The sequence below is a fragment of the Dicentrarchus labrax genome, unplaced genomic scaffold, assembly GCF_905237075.1.
Source record: "Dicentrarchus labrax unplaced genomic scaffold, dlabrax2021, whole genome shotgun sequence".
Classification (NCBI taxonomy): domain Eukaryota; kingdom Metazoa; phylum Chordata; class Actinopteri; family Moronidae; genus Dicentrarchus; species Dicentrarchus labrax.
In genome coordinates, this window is record NW_026136722.1 from 13,833,758 (window position 1) to 13,855,264 (window position 21,507).

The following is a 21,507-nucleotide window of genomic DNA, read 5'->3' on the forward strand; positions in this document are numbered from 1 at the left end:
AAACAAAAACAGTTCATGAGACTACAGAAACTTTTTGAGGAAGTGCTTATGCCAAGAAGTAATTTCCACTGAGTTTGTTTTGTTAGTGTCATTACCGGAAAGAGATTGTTTACTGTGTACATAACCGTAAGTATGTGTATACTGTCTGAAGCCTCAAACTCAGATGGCTGCCCTTGTGGCTTCTTCTGTTAATGTACATTCATATTGACAGTGAAAAGCAGGTACTTTTGCTTTGTGTTATGTTTTTTATTTATAGTTTTGCTGTGTTCTGTCACTCCTTGTCTGTAGCTGAGGTCCAGGCCATCGCCAGTATGATAGAAAAACAAGCTCAGATTGTGGTGAAACACAAAGAGGTGTCCGAGGAGTCGAAGAAAAGGAAAGAAGCCCTCCTCGCTCAATACGGCAACATAACAGACGATGAGGAATATCCTTTCATTTTTAAACTGTGCCGACAAAAATGTTTGAACGGTCCGTATGTTTCACTTAAGTTACCAATGTTTCTTTGACCATGCAGAGAACGTCAAATATTTTATGTCACCATCCAATGAATGTTACCTTCAGACGCATTCAGTCATCATCCTTAAGATGTTAGTTCTTTCCTTGACAAAAGCACTGAAGCTGAAGAAGAGGAGCCACCAAGTGGAAATAACTCTGCTGGAAATGATAAATGTATCCTTTCTAAAAGCCTAATGATCAGAGGCAATTTAAAAATCACATGGAATTCAGTAACTTACAGCAGTACGAATGGATAATGCAATAGTTGCATTACCCTGAATGCACGATATACTGCTCCTATCATTTACACCTCCATAGTGGTAACATGTAGGAATGATAAATTAGGAGAGTACTTTTGCTTTCATCCAGCTGTCCTTTACTGAGTGTGTCAGCCCTGTTTAAGAACACCAACGTGGAAGAGGTGCTGTGCAGACAAAAGCAAAAGCGTGACCAGGCTCGTGAGGATGCACAGAAGAAGAAGGAAGGGGACAAGATGCAGCGAGAGAAGGACAAACTAGCCAAACAAGACAGGAAAGAGAAGGAGAAGAAGCGTACACAAAAAGGTGAACGCAAAAGATAAAACCGAGAGACAAGACACTAACTTTGTATGTGGAAAAAGATTTTGTAACGAGACAAAAATGAAAAACAAGTCATTGCCTCTTTTTAGCTGAACCTCATTGGCACCTTCTGTGTGTGAACATGTGTTCATCACCCTCCTTGTTCATTTCTTTCTGCAACTCTTTATATGTCTAAAGAACAATGTACTGGAGGTTGTGCAGGTCCAAAATCAATATTTCTGTTTTTCTTGGCTACTGATAGGAGCAGATACAAAAAGACGTTGTCTCTGACAGACAGATTTATGTCATTTATCAAAAAGTATTGGCAGTAAGTCTCTGCCAACGTTGTTTCGGCGAGTGTGAAACATGCTTCAGTTAAGCTTTGACACGGTAACCGCTGAAATGAATGAAGTTTACACCTTAAACACAGTTGATCACAGTAAATGCTTGTAAAGCAACTTGGTCCACAGAGTTTCTGCTATTATCCTGTGTGCCACTATCGTTCAAATGCCTTTTTATTTCTGCACAACCTCCAAGTAAAGTCCAGTGTTCACGTCAAACCTTTGCTGTCATTTCAATACTTGAGGTTTTAGTTTTTACAGTCTATGCATTTTGTCTGAGAATGAGAACAAAGGAGTGGTTGCTAAATTATACCTCAAATATATCATGTACCATAATTTGAATGTTTATAATGAGGTTCATCATCTTTATAAATTAATAAAAAAAAAACATTTTCAGCTGTTTGGATTGCTTTATTTTTCATCTTTTTTTTTTTTACAGAACAAGTAACAAGAAAAAAACCACCAACATGAACTTTAAAATGAACAACTAAGCTCATATTCACAAAGCATATTCACAGGAGTACTACAGAGTGATGCTTCTAGAGAAGAGTTACTTGACTTACCCCTCCATTACAAAAATGGATACAAGCTTTGGTCCCTAGCTGAATACTTGGTAACAATATCTGAAAATAATCTGTCAAAGTGTTTAAAATGCTGTTGTGTTAAGTTTCAGTATCTTTTGTTACAGGTCAAAAGTTTGACTAAACTGCAGATAAAACAGCTTTCTGATCACAGTGTTAACAGAAAAATTATAGAAGATTCAGAAATTAATTGCAACATTTCAGAAAACATTTTATAATTTAGCATTGTACATTTTAAACTACTGATTTAGAGCAACTCAAGATTAGCATTCAGAGAATTATTTAACTTGGCCATGTTATATTTCACTGATATGAATGATATTTGTTAATATTATATGTTTCTAATGGAAAATGTGATTAATACATTTAAATTTAAAATATTTAACTTTTTTCCAGAAGTTTGAGTGTCTTTGGCACAGTTCAAACTTAGAAAGGGCAGACATATACAATGTTTTTAAGGTTGCATAAGAAAAACAAGCTGGAACATTTTAGAAAACATTTAAATATTTAGCATGTTCATTTATAACTACTGCTCTTATGATTATATTATTACTTGGGAATACCCAGAACTGAGGTTCTATTACATTCCAATAAATAAGTAAAACAATGAAAAATTCACTGAAATCTTCCTCATAAATAGTGCCTTTAAATACAACAGTGATGGAGCAAGATTCACGTTAATTTGGAACTGACACTAATTAAATGAAATGAAGTTAAGATGAAGCAGGAAAAAAAAATTCCATTTCATGCCACTCCTACACAACAAAAAATAGCTGTCTGAAGCTTCTGGGTGCCAAGAAGTGCAGCCATCATCAAGCTTCAAACTGCTCATCTCATATTCTGCAGTGATCACTGTGTTGCAGGTAAAATGTCACTATACACTTGCAGGTAACATTTGTTTTTGTTTTTTACACCATGTTGCCTATGGGAAATTTATAATCGGGGCATTCTGGCGTGGTTTTTAATTTAATCAAGACCTATAACTCATGCTTGTTGCCTGCTGAATCATAACTTAAAAGAATATCCCTCAAATGGAGAGGGGCACCTCTCTGCGCCCGTGGCCTCCTTGTTAACATGATGGTCCTGCCCCTTGACAGGTTTTGGTAGTGTCATCTGGAGAGCACACCACAGGGCTGTGCGGAGCTTCCTCGTGGTAGCGGCAAGGTCCTTCAGAGCAATGACCAACAACAGGGTGTCTGTGACAGAACAAAAGTGAGTTAGCACCAGCAGCGTTTAAGAGAGAGGAACATATGCCTGCCACTGGAATACGAGTTACCTCTGTCCTCTGTGAAATGAGCTCTCTGCCGCTGGTGTTTGGACATGTTGGCAATCTCCTCCTTGCGTCTTGCTTGGGTGATGCAAATAGCCATATGATTCCTGTTCAGTGCTGTGTGGATGTTGATATGGAGGGGAGTGTTGTGCAGACACTCCATTCTATCCAGAAGACTTGCCACCTGCAACACACCAACATAAGGTTTGATCCCTTATATTCCCCCCTCAGTCTTGATATTCTATGTACATTACTACAACGTAACAGTGGCAATATTATCTATGCTTTATGCATGTGTGCTTTCTTTGTTAAATCAATAGTATTACAAAACAAGGCTGATATACCATATAAATGTCAAATCTTTATAAAAGAGTTTATAAAAAAAAGAGTTTAACTTTTAACTGAACTAAATTTTCAACCAAAACCGACAAATACAAAGCTGGATCATGTTAGCTTGCACACCCACTAGTGAGATGTTTGGACTGTTGAAAATTCTGGGAGAGCCACTGCACACAACAACGACCTAAGCAAAGATATGAACTCGGGACATTCTTACTTTGAAGACACGGTGCTTATTAATGAGCCATCACACAAACATAACTGTTTATTTATCAACAAAACATTTCAAATTTAACTGTTTCCTGTATTGTGGTCCTGGATACTATACTTTGTATGTAAGTATATTCAGGGTCTAGGCTGCATTGAGGAGAACCAGTTTTCTCTAGACAGAACTAATGGGTGTGCAAAATAAAGCTGCAAATATGACCTTCAGAACATAACAAGGCTGCTGTGACAGAATTCATCTGTAGATGGCAGTGTGGAAGCAAATTATTTAGGGGTCTCACCCTTGCTTGTTCTCTCATCTGATTAACAATGAGGTGATCGACTCTTGTGGGGTTTGGTGGAGTTTTGGGGAGGTTAGTGTTGGTCACTGCTGCAGTCCTTTTCCCGGCTAATTTCTTGGTAAGGATGGCCTCTGTCTAAAATAGAAAACGAGAGAAAACATGAACAAAAAAGGGTTATTATTCTTCCATTTATGTAAGTTTGTTTAATATTTTTTATTAACAAATGGCTGCAAATAAAACAAACTCTAGATAGCCAATACTATTAAATAAAAAATAAAAATGTACTGGCTGGGATACCAATCTTGAAAATAACCCTTGGACATCCTGTAACTAGACACAAACAAGATTTTGAAAACATACCCTTTTTCTCTCCTTCTCCAAAAGCCTCCACTGCTCGTAGCACTCATCCAGATAGACATACAGCTGGATCACAGGTCCTCCTTGATTCATCACCATTGACGTCATCATGGCGGAGGCCATGCCATGATAAGTGCTTTCTCCTCTGCGCGTCATCATGTCACTGACATACGTGTTGAAACCTGCAGACTCATTGGTTGACATCATATCACCAACGTGTATGCCAGGAGCACCGCTTTCATAGGGTAGTGTGGATCTGGAGCTGAAGTTAGAGTTGTTCATAGGCATGCTGGAGTATCTTCTGGGGTCATTTACAGGATACATGAGAGGCATGTGCTGCTGTGTATTCCCTGTACTGACCATGCTGTTTTCTCCATCAAATCTCTGAGACTGCATGCTCCCCAAGTGGTCAAAGTATGGGTTTTGTGAGAGGGCCTGTTTCTTATCTACCCCTCTCATGTTAGAGATGGTTAGGGGCCTCGTAGAGAAACCTTCTCCCAGGAAGCCAGACATGTGCATCCTCTTCTTTTCTTTCTGCATCTGTGGCTTGAACTTGTTTGGTATCTGGCCCTGCTGGATGTGATGCTTTGAATACTGGTTCATATTAATGGGGACTGAAGTGTTCTCTCTGTGCATGGTCATCTTGCTTTGGTACTGATTTGGGAGGTTGTAAGATGTAGAGAACTGCTTTGGTTGCTGGAAGTACTCTGTGTTTTGAGGGCTGAAACCAGGTAGTTCTTGAAAGGCATCACGCTTAAATGTTTGGTTCCTCGCTCCTCCATTTCTTTCCATTTGAACTGTCCCAAATTCACCCACCAGCTGTTTTTGGGACTGCATTGCAGGAGTACTTTGTGTTGATACTGCAGGACTGGTGATTTTCCATTGTTCAACCATGCTGTCTTCGTGGTGCAGGCCCACTGACTGCCTTTGCACATTTGGAAAGTCTACACGACATAAGCTATCATGCTCACCAGGCATGAACGACTGAAAACTGCTGACCAGTTGGTTAATGTCTTGTGGCACATACTGCTCATTACTGATGGGCTTTGCACTGCTCTGAATGTAGTGGTCCTCATAATAAGGATGAAAGCATGGGCTGTTCATTTCGCTTTGAGGCCTAAAGACATCACTGAGGTCAGGAAAACTATTCATAGGCAGATGATTTCCCCTGTCTTTATCAGCTGACGTGTTGTCATATTTGCTTTGTTGGGTCTGTGACTGGTAAATGTTTCCTATGTTGGGCATTGGTAGACCTGGTGGCAGTTTCTGAGGACGGAGGGTGTGGCTGTCCCTGTCTCTGTTAGGCAAATTAAAAAGCCACTGCTGATTGGCGGCCAGGCCATTGGACTGTTGACATAACTCTTCGAATTCTTTCTCCACCGACTGTTCCTGTGCTTTACTTAAAGCCTCACGGGATACATAGTTTGGATGAAAAGTGTTATGCTGCATTTTAGCCTCTGATTGAAAATACTGTAGCAGTTCTTCCCTCAATGTCTTCGGAGACCAGATGGGATTACATGTAGGCAGGTTCCTAAAAGAAGAATTGAGGACTTACTTTTTCATGTTAGCGTATATAAAGACAACGCAACATATATGCAATAAATAGATTAAAAACATTAAGATAGAAATTATTCTATATAATATTTTTGGTTGCTCAAATATGTGCTGTCACAATACATACTGTAATTTAAAGCCAATCCTACAATATGAAAGAACTTAAACCTTGACATACCCTTCACTGTAGTAGCTGTCCTTTGAATCCGCTTCTTCCAAAATATTTGACACTAGACCCTGAAGATCAGTCTCCCCGTCACAATCAGAGTTATCAGTGGGTTTCCTTTACCAAAAAGAAAACACGTTCCCTAAATTGCACTCCAACTTTTCTTTTTCTTTAATAACATTCATTTAACAGTATGGCTGACAACTTTGTTTTTCTTCCACAGTAAGACTTGCACCAAGTACATTTACCTACCTCTGAATAGCAAATCTAAAACCTATTTGAATTAGACAGCAGTGTGATTGCCTAACACAACTGCAGTACACTTAAGATAGTGCTACCATGAATAATCACACACTTATCCAGAACACAGTTAAAACTAAATAAATACCTGATTTTAGTGCCGTTCTGGGCACAATTGATGAGGCCATAAGGATCATCATGAGCATTGTGAGACCAGGGCACGTATGATGCTGTGTCCTGTTCATGCAGTGAAACACTGGGCATGGAAACGAAGGGCAATGTCATGCTACCATTGTTTGAACCACCGACATTAACGCCGGCCTGAAAGAAAGAAAAGCAATGTTAACAAATCTGAAGCTCACTGGAAAAAAAACCTTACTACTGTATTTTTCTCAAAGAAAGAAGATGCGCAACAAATATTAAGGTGCAACGGGAACTTAAAATTATTTAGGACTACTGCTGAAACGTAGTATAAAAACACAAGTGAGCTAAAAAAATTAAACCTGAAATGATTAGTTAATTAATCAATAAGTAGATCATAAATCAGCAACTATTTTTATAATAAAACAACCAATTTAAGTGTATGGATTTGCTGTTATCTTTTGATTCACATCTTTTGTAAATTGAATATTTATATGGGGGGGTGACACTATTTTCTGTAATTAATGAAGAAAATAATCAGCAGATCAATCGATAAAGAAGATAATCCTTTGTTTCTGTGTGTTTAAGTATGTCTCTGCCATGGACTACGGATACAAGTTAAGGGATCATGGGGCATGATTTTCTTCTGTTCGAGAAAATTATTGAATAGGCAACTTTGATAAATGATTCGACAGTTTTCCTCCATGAATTGCCCCAAACCCCCCAAAACACAGGTGTCCACAGCAGCCGTAAATATGCCATATCATATAAAATACCCTAAAATTACATCTTACCTGACGCTGGTACGTGGGAAAGACTGAATTTGCAAATATGCTCTGACGCCCGTCATGCGCCATTCTGAACTCCTTTGAACTTGAGCTGGTTCTTTACTCCATTACTGGTCTGGCGAAACACAACACACTCATTGTTAATATGTTTATACAACCTTATATGATAGAGGTGTGGGCTAACAGAAAACCATTAGCGAGCTAACTGCAATTTCAGGGGAAGCAAATCAACTACCTAAAGTTAGCCGTTAACTTTAGTAGGTTAAGCTAGCAAGCCGACGATGCTGCCTTCGCTAATTTGGACTAAACTTTCGGCCTCGCTAAAGCTGCTTTCGTGCCATATAAATTTGCCTAACTTCGCCAAAACGAACGATGTTTCTCGAGTGAAACACGGGACCAACCTACCTGCGTAAATTAAGTAACGGGAACTTTTTGAAGTTTAACAGTTTTCTTCCCCGACCGTACATAACCCTCAAGTGGTCTCGTGCCCCCCTCCTCCCCCCACCACCCCGAGGCCTTCCCCTCGAACCCCTCAGAAGTTCGATGTGGCCCTCGCGAGCTGAGCGCAGATTGGCTGAGCCAGAGGAAGTCTATTTTTAGTCCAATTAACGTCAAGCAGGAGATCCGAGCGCATAGCAACGCGTGGTGTCACCAGTGATGGTGATTACTATGACACCCAAACGAAGATGGTTTCCTTTTTTTGATGCAGTTGTGGTGTCGCAGTGCTTTTTAGAAACTCAGTTGTATCTGTACTGACTGTTGTTGGTCGAATCTGTTTCTCCTCTAAAAAAAAAAAAAGGATAATAACTGTGATATACGTGCCTTATTTTGAAAAGAAGTTGTCTCTGTCGTCTCCTGCGGGAATAACCTCTATCCAGACCTCGATTGGAGGAAAATATATGGATCTACCGTTTAGATATTTTAAATATGGTCAAAGAAGTGTATTTTAAAATAATAATAATAATAATAAATATTAATAAATAATAATTAAAATATTTAATCGCTTCGTTTAGTTTTGCAAAGATATAAAAAGGACATTAATGTAACGTGCTGATTTTGTAATTTGTGTTTTTTGGAAAGCTATATGTGCTTTTATTTCCCAGTATATTGTTTCTGATTTTTCCATTTTCTATGAGAATATATGTATAAGTTATTGTCTTTTTATTCTTACCCATCTACCAAAATAAATCAGCATAAAATTCCACATATACAAATCTAAAGTTTACAGTTTTAAACCATCTTTTTTTCTTTCTGAAGGTGAAGTCAAACAATACAATAAATTATTCCCATAATGTAAAAATAAGACAGCAATCAAAAGTGCATGTTTATTTACCTTGTATCATTTATTTAACTGATTTATGATTTCTGTCTGTGCCCTGGCATTGTCTGTCCATGTATTGTTTATGTTTGCAAATAAAGTTAAAAAACAAAACAACAACGACATCAAAAAACGTATGTTTTGGTGTGTCACACCAATAGGCTCCATCTTAGTATGCCTCCCCCAAACTTTAGGCCATGATGTAGCAGCATATGAGACAGCTGGTCCTGACATTATGTCAACCCAGAGTTTATTCTGAAATTTTAATTTATACACATTATTATTATTATTGTTATTATTATTGTTATTATTATTTCTTTTTTAATTATTATTATTTAATTGTGACATACATTTATTTTTATCTGTCTGCTTTTTGTATGCACCTGATATCGGTTTAATGGTCTATGTAAGACTGAGCCATAATGTTTGTACATAGATAATTGTTCAATAAAAAAAAAGAAAGAAAAGTCTACTTCCTCCTCTTGAAAAGTTTAGTTGGGCCACGCAATCCAGCTGTGGAGTCAAGTTTGACAATATTAGCAGAAATACGTCCATTACGGTGCCTTCAAAATAAAAGCATACATTTTGGCACATACAAAACCTGATAAACCTTTTGTTTAAATTGGATAATAGCGATCCCGTCCTCTTCTGATGCATGTGATTATGATGCTGTAATTAATTTGCCCAGTAATGTATCATATTGAAACAAAATGGACTGGTTGGATGAATGCAATTTATATAATATGCATAAATTATTAGGATTATGATTATTACTATTATTGTTAGAAATTAAAACGTAAATAACTTTAGGGGTTAACGTAGGTTTTACTTTTAGTAGTCTTCAGAACCCAATACAATCCTACAAATAACTCACATTAGTTTATTCGGATATTGTTTTGAAAGCAACTCCCGGAAGTTGTATTTCTTATTATGTCTGACTTGGCAGCGGAGAGGGAATCGGTGTTGTGGAAAAGAAAAAAGTAAGCAGCAGTGTTTCAAACCGGAGACCAAGCACTAAGAGAGCGGCGTCCAGGTCCTCACCACCACAGCTGTAACTTTTGTAAGTCACTCTGGCTCAAGAACTGCTTACAGGACTGAGGATACACCCTGAACTGATTTACAGAAACTTATTCAGGCTGTTGTTGCCTTAAAACTTGGGAAAATGAGTTTTTGCAAGACCTGGTCTGTTGCATTCCTGCTGCCTCTGCTGATATCAGCCCAGTATCAAGGGGACAACGGAATAGTCGTTCCGGAGCACGGATTTTGCCAGCCAATTTCTATACCTTTGTGCACGGACATAGCCTACAACCAAACCATCATGCCAAATTTAGTGGGCCATTACAACCAGGAGGACGCAGGGCTCGAGGTGCACCAGTTTTACCCTCTCGTAAAGGTCCAGTGCTCGCCGGAGTTAAAATTCTTCCTGTGCTCCATGTATGCGCCCGTGTGCACGGTGCTGGAGAAGGCCATTCCTCCGTGCAGGTCAATCTGCGAGAGAGCCAAGCAGGGCTGCGAGGCGCTCATGAACAAGTTCGGCTTCCAGTGGCCGGACCGACTGCGCTGCGAGAACTTCCCTGTGCTGGGAGACGGACAGATCTGTGTGGGCCAGAATGATTCCTCCGCCGCCACCGTGCCACCCATCATGCCCGTCCCGGACGTCCCCATGGTCCCCACGCATGAGAGGCCTTTTCGGTGCCCTCCGGTCCTCGAAGTACCCCCGTATTTGAATTATAAGTTCCTAGACGTGAAGGATTGTGCAGCTCCGTGTGAGCCATCGAGGAGTGGTGGGAACATGTTTTTCAGTGACAAAGAGATTCATTTCTCCCGCATATGGATTCTGGTCTGGTCTGTGCTTTGTTGTGCTTCTACATTATTCACTGTAACTACCTATTTAGTTGACATGCAGCGCTTCAGATACCCTGAGAGACCTATCATCTTCCTGTCTGGCTGCTACACTATGGTCTCCATAGCCTACATAGCTGGCTACTTTCTGGGGGACAGAGTCGTCTGCAATGACAGCTTCAACCCAGACGGCTATAAAACCATCGTCCAAGGCACCAAGAAGGAAGGTTGCACCATCCTGTTCATGATGCTCTATTTCTTCAGCATGGCCAGCTCCATCTGGTGGGTCATCCTGTCTCTCACCTGGTTCCTGGCAGCAGGTATGAAGTGGGGCCATGAGGCTATTGAGGCCAACTCTCAGTATTTCCACCTGGCAGCCTGGGCAGTGCCGGCCGTCAAGACCATCAGCATCCTGGCCATCGGGCAGATCGAAGGTGATGTCCTCAGCGGCGTCTGCTTCGTCAGTCTCAGCAACTTGGATCCTCTGCGAGGCTTCGTGTTGGCCCCTCTCTTCATTTACCTCTTCATCGGCACCTCTTTCTTGCTGGCCGGCTTTGTGTCCCTGTTCAGAATCCGCACCATCATGAAACACGATGGCACCAAGACAGAGAAGCTGGAGCGGTTGATGGTGCGGATTGGGGTGTTCAGCGTGCTCTACACGGTCCCGGCCACCATCGTTATCGCCTGCTTCTTCTATGAGCAGGCCTTCCGCGCCCATTGGGAGCGCAGCTGGGTCAGCCATAACTGCAGGGGCTTGGCCATCCCCTGCCCTATGCAGACCGGGCCACGCATGACTCCAGACTTCACTGTCTACATGATCAAGTACCTGATGACACTGATAGTGGGTATCACTTCTGGTTTCTGGATCTGGTCTGGAAAGACTCTCCACTCCTGGCACAAGTTCTACACAAGGCTGACAAACGGCAAACAAGGAGAGACCACTGTGTAGAATAGAGGGGCATCTAAATGTTGTGGGACTAATTTGTGTATTATTACCTGTTTCTCATGTGATAGGTAAGTAGCACATTGAGTAGCTATAGGTTCTTACAGCATTTGTATTCGCCTCGGCTTTACAGCCACACTTGCATGCCAAACTAAGGGTCAGGGTTTGACAAAAGGGCAAGCTGGAAAAACAAGGACTGAACCTCTGACTGTCTGAACAAATAACAAGCATGGCTATGGACGCCATGTGCTGAAATGCTCTCCTCCCCCTCTCTGGCTCTTTTCTTAACGCCACCATAAACTCAAAGGGAGTGATGATCCAGCAGCCAAGAACATAGAGAGTGGGGGAAACGAGCAGTCGAAGAATGGCAGTTTATTCTTTCTGTAAACATTTCATAAAGTGAAATTGTAAATAGTATTTTGTAAAAACATGAAATTATATATTTGTATTTAAAGAAAGTAAATACTTCTCCTTATCCGCCAATGTACCTGCTTTACCTTTGCACTGTAAGAATGCCACATACTGTAGATCTAGTCATGTTTTTTTTTATTAATTGCTGGTTATGAATTACTTCTTTATGGATTAAAATAATATCTACATTTCAGTCTGTTGGATGATATCCAAGAAGCTTTTTCGGGTTCAGCCCACTGTACTCTGACTCCTCTTTAACCAAAAACATGTGCTGAGATTCTGTGCAGCTATCATCACAACTATAAATCGAATGTTTTATTTTACATTCTCAGTTCAAGGAGAAAAAATGTGTTTTTCTTCATTTTCTGCCCACCCCCGTATGTTCAGTATTCTTTAATGATTAAAATGATCTTGATAACAAGTGATTTTCTTTGATAAAAGAACAGCCACATTGTTCTTGTTCTCAAGGGGGTTAGGGTTGTGTGTCACACCTGAACATCTGTTGCCTCAGACTGGCAGGCAGCAGTAACAAATTATTGGAATGCTTAGTGGAAATTGGCTTTTTACACAAGATTTTAGCACCCTGGGAGATTCAGGGAATTAGTTTATACTGTCAACGGAATACACCTCTAGTGTTAATCAACCCAAATTGTCAATATATATCAGTCTTTTGTCTGAGAAACTGGTGGCAACCTGTAAGAATGTGCTTCCTCACACATGTACGTTAACATCGCCTTCAAGTGCTAAACAAAACAAGAAACCTTTTTTTTTTTTTTTTTTGCCTGTTGTAAGAGAGAGCCTCGGTTAAATCAACAGGAATCATCTGGCAAGAAAAGCCAGTGCTGTTGCATAGGTGTGAAAATGTTCCTGCCTGCCTGTTTGGTGAAGGGAAAACAAGGGTGTTCAGCTCTGCTGTAGTGTTACTTCTCTGGAGCCACTGTGATCTGTGCCAAGTTGGAATCCCCCAAGCCATGCATGGCTGAAATTTAACCTTCTCCGTGGTGATGTCATGAAGTAGATGGGTGTGTTGGCGAAAGTTGATCCTCTTGCCTCAGAGCAGAGGCTCTGGGCTAGAAGCAGGCGTTTGAGAATTGCACGCACATACAGTACAGTACTGTGTGGACATATCATATTGTTGTTGCAGAGGCTTAGAGGGGCACACAATACAGCACATAATCACTAGACTGTACCTCTATTGGTTACAGTATAATTACTGACATGAACATATAGCAAAGCCTTCCTAACAATGGACCTTTCCTATATCTCATGACCTGTTGGACAAGTTGATATTTGTCTTTCTTGCATCTTTATCTGAGGTTGAATAAAGAAGGGTCATAATAACAGGCAGGTACGAGTGATTAAAGGTAGACACAGATACTCTGAGGGGGGAAAAAACATAAATCTACTCTCTTACACCCACCCTCTGCCTCCACCCTCCTTCGCTCTCTCTGCTCAGATGAATGGGGGGAATGCGAGTGAGTCAGTGGAGCGGTGCTGGGCCTTTGCCTAGTGACAGACAGTCTCCTGTGTGCTACTCACTTCAAAGCACCGCTGAAACCTGACTAGCTCCTTGTAAACAGTGCCGCCTGGCCCGAAGGCCCACTTCCTGCGCTTAACTCAACTTAATGGCTGGCTTGTTTGGCTTTGCACTGAGGCAGGGAACCGAATGAAGAGTGAGAGAATGAAGACAAGCGGCATTGGGGTGGGGTGCTGGTGGTAAAGAGTGAGATTGTTTCAGGGTTTACGGGAGGAGGGGTTTGGAAAGCATTATGGAAAATTCTCTATTATTTTGTTGCTTTTGTCTTTCTCCAGGGGAAAACAACAAAGAAAGGAGGAAAAGGGGAATCCAAATGAGGAGAGACGTGACTGTGATTTTGTGAATATTTCAACTAAAACTTTGGATCTCAGACCGACATAACTAAACAGAATCAGATGCTATGCGTGTAACATATGCCAGGAAAATAAAAGCTTTTCACAAAGTAATTTTTCTCTCAGTAAATCTTAATGTGCATGTTGCACGACCCATCTGTGAAAGTCTTTCGTTGACATTACCTGGTGGTTTTGTTTCTTTTTATACTTGCAGGGAACTGGACATTCAGGTTTATAATAAAACACTGTGAAAAACCTCCTGTATCAAACTGTTCATAATATTGCAAGCGTTGGTAGCTATCTAGAGTAGATTCTTTAAAGCTGGTGCCCAGTGTTTCAGTGGCAGAGCCTGTTGTTGATCTCAGATCTCAAATCTTGCATGCAGCCATTTCCTGCTTGCTTGAAGGCAAGAAGGGACAAGCCAAGGATTGGGGGTAAGACGGGAAGAATGCTCCTCGAGATGATATTATGATGTCGCTCTTATTAAAGGAAGGCCTTGGCATGTCAAGAAAGGATCGTATTGTAAGTCACATATTACTGTTACTGTGGAGCCATTGTTCATGTTTGTGCGAATGTACTGGTAACTTTTTTTGTTACTGTGTAAGAATAATGTCAGGCCTATGAAGGGGCTTAAAAACAGACAAAGAAAATCAGGATAGAGGAAAAGAGAAAAATGGGGGTGGGGAGGGGGGGGACTACCCAGACATGTAGTAAAACTGTTTCTAATCAAATCTTGGCACAAACTCAGGAAGAACTCACGCTCTGAAGGCTAGATTAGTTGCAGTCATACATTATCGTAACCATAGGCGAGCCGCTGAGATTTTCCAGAGCACATACTATATCTATCTGTCTTGCTCTCCCTTGAAATCTCAACAGGAAGTGCAATATGTTCTTTCTCCTCCTATCATTGCTTTCAGAGGTGGCTGCTGTGAGTGGGATGGAGTGTAACAAGTTGGCAGGAGACTGAAGGTTTTAATGTGCATTTCAGTTTCTGACTTTGATTTAGGGCCTCTAGCCATAAATACTGGCCCTGACAGTCACCATGAGGAGGTGTCCTGCTTTTCTCCATTCATCTTGTGTTCACTAAAATTATTTCTTTAACTTGACATCTGCCTAACTCTTGTTAAATTCATATTTTTCACTGAAAAATATAGGATCAATGCCTGAAAACTTTAAACATCAGACAAAAGCACTTAACCTCATGTTTCTTTTTCTGTTGACTGCTGTGCAAAAAAGCTCTTAGGGTTGCTAATGCCTTACAAGTAGTCCTTAAACACAGCCTCTAATACCTTATTGCGTAAATAACCAGATCAACGCGTGGGTTACATATTTGCAGCAGAGGCAAATATAGTAGACATTGTGGAAAGATGTTCAGCCCACCAAGCTTCCTTACTTCTTGGTGGCTCATTTTCATGCCTCATGCACACCATTTGTCTGGGATTTTATTGCTCATAAGTGGACAGACCTCTCAGCGGTGGCTTTGACAAGAAAACAAACACAACAGACTAGTAGAGAATTGCTCTGGGGAGGGTTTTTCTTGTTGCCCCCTGTCCTTCAGGGCGAGGGTGTACTGTATATGGTATCAGGGTAGAAAGTGAGGGAGTGCCTCAGAGCGTCTCCAGCTGCTGAGCAGAGAGGTGCCGACAGCTGCGTGACAGATATTTTGGGATCCTGCAGCACGCCTGGGATAATAATGGGCTTGATTGGGAGGAGTGTGTGTGGAGGAAAGGGAATGGTTAATGTGCATGCAGACACCACAGTGTATACACAACCATGCCACTCTCATAAACATTCGGGGTGATATGCAAGTAGTAAAAGACAACACAAGGAGGGATGAAGCGTCTGGTGTTATAAGCTACTGTGTTATGTCATTGTTTTATAACATACATACATTTATTGAGATTTTATTCAGTAGTGGATTAAGTTTAAGATGAGCAGCCATATAAAGCCATACAAAAAGTGTTAACCTGTTAAAATATGATCAATATATTTCATAATCAAAACCCCCCTGCACAAGAATTTGCTATAATATCTGTGGTTCTGACACATTAAGATACCTAAATGGATCATCTTTTATGTGTATGAATACACTGTTAGCCTAAAGCATTCTGTTTGATGTGATTTGTTTCATCATGTCCATATATCTTGTAATGAATCTAGAGTATGTTCACTAACAAAGACCACGCCAATAGCTGTATGGATTAAGACAAGTTTATTACACGTTTATGAATGAATGTGGAATGCTGTGGGAGGAAAAATGGTTAACGGGTAGAAGGGATGAAGGGATGAAGGGGTAAGGGTCGAGGGATGAGGGGAAGGGGTCGAGGGATGAGGGATGAGGGGGGTATGGGAGGGAGGAAAGACTGGTTAGGTAGATTGATGGGAGAAGTTCGGTGAACTGGTCGGATGGAACGGAGAGGGTGCTGAGACGCTGAGTGGGGGAGCCGTCTCTTTGACTCTTCAAGAGCCCCCGTGGTTCCTGTATTTTGATAAGAGAGGGAGATAAATTAAAAAACAAGAGGGTAGGGGGGGGGGGATGTAGAATACGAGTCAAGGAGGGAATGAACGGAAAAGGTGTGCTTAAGTATGTTTTGAGCGGAAATGAGGAGAGTTCGGGGCGTGGTCTTTGTTCCCGAACTTAGTTATGAAACTCCATTTGTTGATTACTGAGTATGTACTTTTACAATGAATTACACACCTGTCATATTTTTCTATTTTGTAACTGTTGAACCTGCAACATGACCTGTCTTCTTACGCCGTATACTGTGTTGGTGTAAAATACTGCAATTGTAAAGTAGTAAAATTGTTGTTCTCTGTGAACAAAGCCTTTTCTGATCCAAACAGCCAGTAGGTGGAATTAAGAGGTATTAAATGTAACATATAATTTCTTGAAACAACAAGGGGCTTAATGGATTTTTGTTTCTATGCAACAGAGGCAAAAAAAAATGAGGGTAGAAAACTCAATTGAACAGCTGTGGAAGTAATCACTGAGCTTTTAATTGTTGAGTCAATCAACCCTCTACAGATGCATTACAAGGCAGTAAAATCATTCTTATTGGCCCATTAACGGAATATAGCTTCACTTCACTGAGCACCTGCATCTGCAGGTAAACAAAGTATGTTAAACAGAAAGAGGTAGCTTTAATCCTGTCTGTGGCTATAGTTACTCTCCTGTGGGCCCCAGTAAGGCCTCAGGCTTGGACGATGACTTATTGAGTCGGCTCCTCTCTGGCGAGCGCCAGCCCCCCTGTTTTAATGGAGGCGCTCTTAACAGCTCTTTCTGAGGAATTTACAGCCCTGGCCCCGTCTCACTCCAGTCCAGGAGACGGAAGGCAGGGAGGGAAGCACACTGCAGCCTTGTCCCAACAGAGCCAGTAGTGGAAATGTACAGCTTCAGGCAAGGTGGCAGCAGAGCTCCTGTGTGAGCGTACGGGTGCCCATCTGTCTCTCTGTATCTGCATGTGTGTGTTCACTTGGCTCAATGTGCCTCTGAGCTTGTGTTCATGTGTGTAAATCTAAGTGAATGAGTGAGTGGTTATAGGAGGGCTCGAGTTCTGTAGGTTTTCTCTGTAATTTCACTCTCTGCATAGCCTAATCGCTTCCATGTGGGCCCCCACCAACAACAGAGTGGTGTAGGGCCTCATTGCAAAGGTGGGAGTTAAACACATAGACACATACAGGCTCACAAATGCTTGCTCTCATGGAAAAGGACAGCCAAGTCTGTTCACTAATGTAACAGAAGGCAAGAAATTTTCTTTTTTTTTTGTTTTTAAATTTGGAAAAGTCATTAAAAATTATATCTGATTCGGTGTTACTTTAATGCTGGGTTACGTAATTTTTTTTGAACGATTTTAAAGTCAAATTGAAAAAACAACCCAGAAACATATTGAACACAACTGTTTTGCTATTGGCATATCAAACGACAAATGTGTAATGTCTTAAACCAGTATGCAAAACCTGCATAAGATAAAATCATATTTTCCCAATCTGATTTGATAAATAGCAGGAAGTCTAGAATGCCTAATTTATGCTCATTACTAATTTCCTTTTGAGATATTCAGAAGTTTCGTGGTTTTCCTTTGCATCCTGTGTTTTTGTGTGGTGGCTCCCACCACACATGTTGAGCTGTCGGCCTGGAATGCCCCGAGGACTGCTGGGCCAGACAGTCACGGTCAATGTGTGAAACCAACAGAGCGAAAAACAACAGGACCTTTTGCACAACAGGGTCAGCATTTAAAGACACCTCTACAGAGCATGTTTGCTATTTCAGCCGCGGGGAGGGGAAAGACAAAGAGACAGACAAGGAATCCTGATTGGAGAGATGTTCCTTTAAGAAGTGTCTACAAATCAGGAAATGTGAGTCAGGAAGTCTTAAATGATCTAATCTGAGAATTAATTCTAAAATCAACATTTGGAGTCTCAAACATTTCATCCAAAGATCTGATTACAGTCACAGCTATTGTTAATTTAGTTATGGTCAACAACACCCCCTGCTGTTTCCGTTCTAATATTGCTACAATATACACTCTTATGAAAAAAGCAAATCAACCAAACACATAAATCATGAAAATCATCAAAAATGGTCCCTAAGCAATAAAATATGCAGTTATTTTGTGTCTTGTTAGTTGTGACCAAGCATAAATCTATGTATAAATGCTGGGTGAGTTTTAGTTTGACAGTCCATTAATTCCCAAAAGAAGGCCCTTTGCAGAAACACATGCACTTTTGTGGGAATATTGAGTGGTGGTATGGCAAGCAGGCCACACAGCAGCTTTGGCCTCTCAGTACTACAACCAGAGGCAATTTATGACTGTTTGTCCTGCGAGCCTGGAAGCTGCTGTGGGAGAAGTCAGGGGTCACTGGTCAGCTTAAGTGTTACATTTTTCACGGCACCTTGAACGCTTCATATTATTCTCACTGAATAGTTGCATGTGTATGTGTATTGTTTTTTTAAGTAAGCCCAAAATATCACCAGGTTCTTCAAGTCACAGCTCGACCAGTTGTGAAGGGGCTGAGTAGAACATTTTTATGGTGCAGCAGTAGAAGAACTATTCAGATCTCTTAGTTAAGTAAAAGTATCAATACCAAAGGGTATAAATACTCTGAAACTATGCATTGAAACCTCTAAGTTAAAATACATATTTGCATCAAAATGTACTTAAAGTGCCAAAAGTAAGTAAGTAAGTATTCATTATGCAGAATGGCCTATTTTAGAACAATGTATACATATCATTGGATTATAATTATGGATGCATTAATGTATAAGTCACTTTAATGATGCAGCTGGCGGAGGGAGAGGTGATTTTGATTATTTAATATACTGCTGGGTAGCTTGTAAATCTTCCCTGATCTTATCTCAACCTATAACAATACATTATGATTTATTTGTTGATCATATTTTGTATTAATAATCTGAATCTGCAAAGTAACTAGCAATTAAAGCTATCAATAAATTTAGCGAGTAAAAAGTATAATATTTGCCTCTGAATTGTAGTGGAGTAGAAGTAGAAAGCAGCATCAAATGGAGTCCCTCAAGTAAAGTACAAGTACCTTAGAATTGTCCTTAAATACGTACTTGACTAAATGTATTTAAGCAGTTCCATCATTTACACTTAAGCACAACTCTGACGTACTTTTACTTTACTTGAGCAATGCAGTTTCATGCTATTTCTACATTTCAGAGACAAATATTGTCCCTTTTTACTCCCCTTTAGAATGTAGAAGAGTATTTTTAGAATATTAGTACTTTTATTTAAAGAATACTTCCTTCACGACTAAGCAAGACATCAAGATACAATTTACATATCATCTTCAAATTGCTTGGCAATGTCAAGAGAGACTATCGGAACCATGAATTTAGTTGCTGTAAATGCAAACTTCAAGAATTACAGGAACAATTCTCCATTAACAGAGTGTAAAGAATACTTTGTTAGTAAGACGATTAGAGTTTACACAGTATCATTACAAATCTGGTATCATATGAAAAGCTGAGAAGAGGCAATATACTGCTTGCATGTGCATAGTTGGCCTCTAGATGGTGCCAGTGTCTTCTTTCTTAGTGGAGGACTGCCTGCTGCCAACAGCTGCACTGAAGAGGTTCACTTCAGGTTTAATCACATGGTAATTACACACATGTTAATTATAATTTTAGATCATTTTAGGTCAAGTGGACATTATGATTCCTTGTTAAACCTTTTGACTGCTTTTTCAACTAAATGGTGGATCACATTTTACTCCCAGCCTTTCAATGGAATACCCTCAAACTGACTCAACCTGACTGTCACAGTATATTAACATCACATGTGGTAGCAGGTTTTGTAAAAAGCAAACTAAGGGCATGATCATGCAAACCTGTTCATGTAAAGGCAAATGCATGTTGTTTGATTCATGTGAATTCAGATATGTCATGATGTTAGAGATAATATGATTTGCTATGACATTCAATATTTATAATCACAACTATTCAAATTATTCATCATGTATAATTGATTTATCTCTATAATTTTGTTCACCATTAATATTAGAGGATGATGTATGATGTTGCAAAAAACATAAGCATAAAAAAATTGTAATTCATATACAGTAATATTATGAGATAGATAAAGAAATAGCATAGCTTTATTATATTACCAGAAGATAATGATGATGATGCTCATAACATGTTTATATACATATATTATATATACAATTAATTAATTACTTTTCTGTTACTTGCCACCTATTGCCATTGTGATACTGAGTCTTACACTGTTAGTTTAATACTTTATCCTCATAGCATTTTGTTTATTACTCATTAAAGACGTTTCCACAATTTTTAAATACAAAAAGTTGTTTGTAGTTTAAATATCTTTTTAATTAGCTCAATGGCAGCAGTTTTGTATTTGCAACAACTTCCTGAAACTGATGTTGTCAAGAAACATACTGACACATTTTTCATCAATCAGAAATAACGGTCAGGCTGCAGTCTTACATCTGCACTGTAAACATGTGCGATTTACATGTGCTGCATTTTTGTGTTACAGTTTTCAGGGTATTTCTTTTCCTGTCATAGATCAATAATGACATGTTTTCCTTTTTTTTTCATTGTAAAATGAATTTACCTTCATTTTTACCATCATTTACCTTTTGATTTGAGGTTTTATGTTCACATTGCATCAGTTTCACTTCTGAAGCAATACAAACATTCCTATCCACAGACCTAATACTTCTTCACAGTGCTGTGACTGTCTTCAGTCCACATTACCCCCTTACGGTAATTGAGGAGTTATGGTAGATAGTTATGAACAGAGACTGACCTTTTATTTTTATCATAGCATAGTCATTCAAGGACAGAGTGCAGAACAAACTACACTCATACCATCAACTAGTAAAAGCTGCAGCATGTAGGGGGAGGGGGTACATTAGATTAATGGGTCAGTCAGCATGTCTCCCTCCTGCTCTAGACTCTATTGTGTGTTGTAAGTGGCCCGGTGCCCAAATTACATTCATTATGCTCCTATGGGCCAAGGCTCTGTGGGAGAAATGCAGTGTTATCACTCTGTTTCCTCTTAATGAGCAGCTCTGCAGCTTCTCTGCTAACTTTCTCTGCATGTGTTTTCTTTTTCCCAGGAAGCAGTCACATCTTATTTAAAGCTTTGAGTCAGACCTTATTAGATTCTGTGTCTATCATAATGTGTACCATATATAAAATGGTGGTTTTGTTCTCTCTTAATACAAGAACAATTAGCTTCACCTGGAGGGCCCATTAACACCATTACAATCAGATTGGAGCCCTTAATTGAATCACTCA

At 40.0% G+C, this 21,507-nt stretch overlaps 3 protein-coding genes across 4 annotated transcripts in view; 2 read left to right on the plus strand and 1 right to left on the minus strand.

Moving 5' to 3' along the window:
* Positions 1 to 1,793, plus strand: part of ccdc43 (coiled-coil domain containing 43) — a 3,712-nt gene extending 1,919 nt beyond the window's left edge. Inside the window, exons 3-5 of the mRNA XM_051388889.1 lie at positions 289 to 424; positions 614 to 669; positions 888 to 1,793. Of these exons, the coding sequence (XP_051244849.1) occupies positions 289 to 424; positions 614 to 669; positions 888 to 1,075 (380 nt within the window). The 3' untranslated portion in view covers positions 1,076 to 1,793. The remainder of the gene's footprint in view (positions 1 to 288; positions 425 to 613; positions 670 to 887) is intronic.
* On the minus strand, positions 1,784 to 7,779 carry moto (minamoto). 2 transcript variants are annotated; one of them, XM_051388887.1, is made up of 8 exons: positions 7,741 to 7,779; positions 7,342 to 7,450; positions 6,555 to 6,727; positions 6,179 to 6,283; positions 4,450 to 5,977; positions 4,090 to 4,224; positions 3,251 to 3,428; positions 1,784 to 3,170 (listed from the first exon to the last, which is right to left on the minus strand). In XM_051388887.1, exons 2-8 carry the CDS (start codon positions 7,402 to 7,404, stop codon positions 2,980 to 2,982), a joined length of 2,373 nt encoding a protein of 790 aa, XP_051244847.1. In that variant the 5' UTR covers positions 7,405 to 7,450; positions 7,741 to 7,779; the 3' UTR covers positions 1,784 to 2,979. The 2 variants fall into 2 exon arrangements, with proteins under 2 accessions (XP_051244847.1, XP_051244848.1); XM_051388888.1 differs by having other exon boundaries at positions 7,342 to 7,748.
* Positions 7,780 to 9,632: 1,853 nt separating this feature from the next.
* On the plus strand, positions 9,633 to 12,042 carry fzd2 (frizzled class receptor 2). The gene has a single exon (XM_051388775.1). The coding sequence runs from the start codon at positions 9,816 to 9,818 to the stop codon at positions 11,442 to 11,444; it is 1,629 nt and encodes a 542-aa protein (XP_051244735.1). The 5' UTR covers positions 9,633 to 9,815; the 3' UTR covers positions 11,445 to 12,042.
* Positions 12,043 to 21,507: the final 9,465 nt, after the last annotated feature.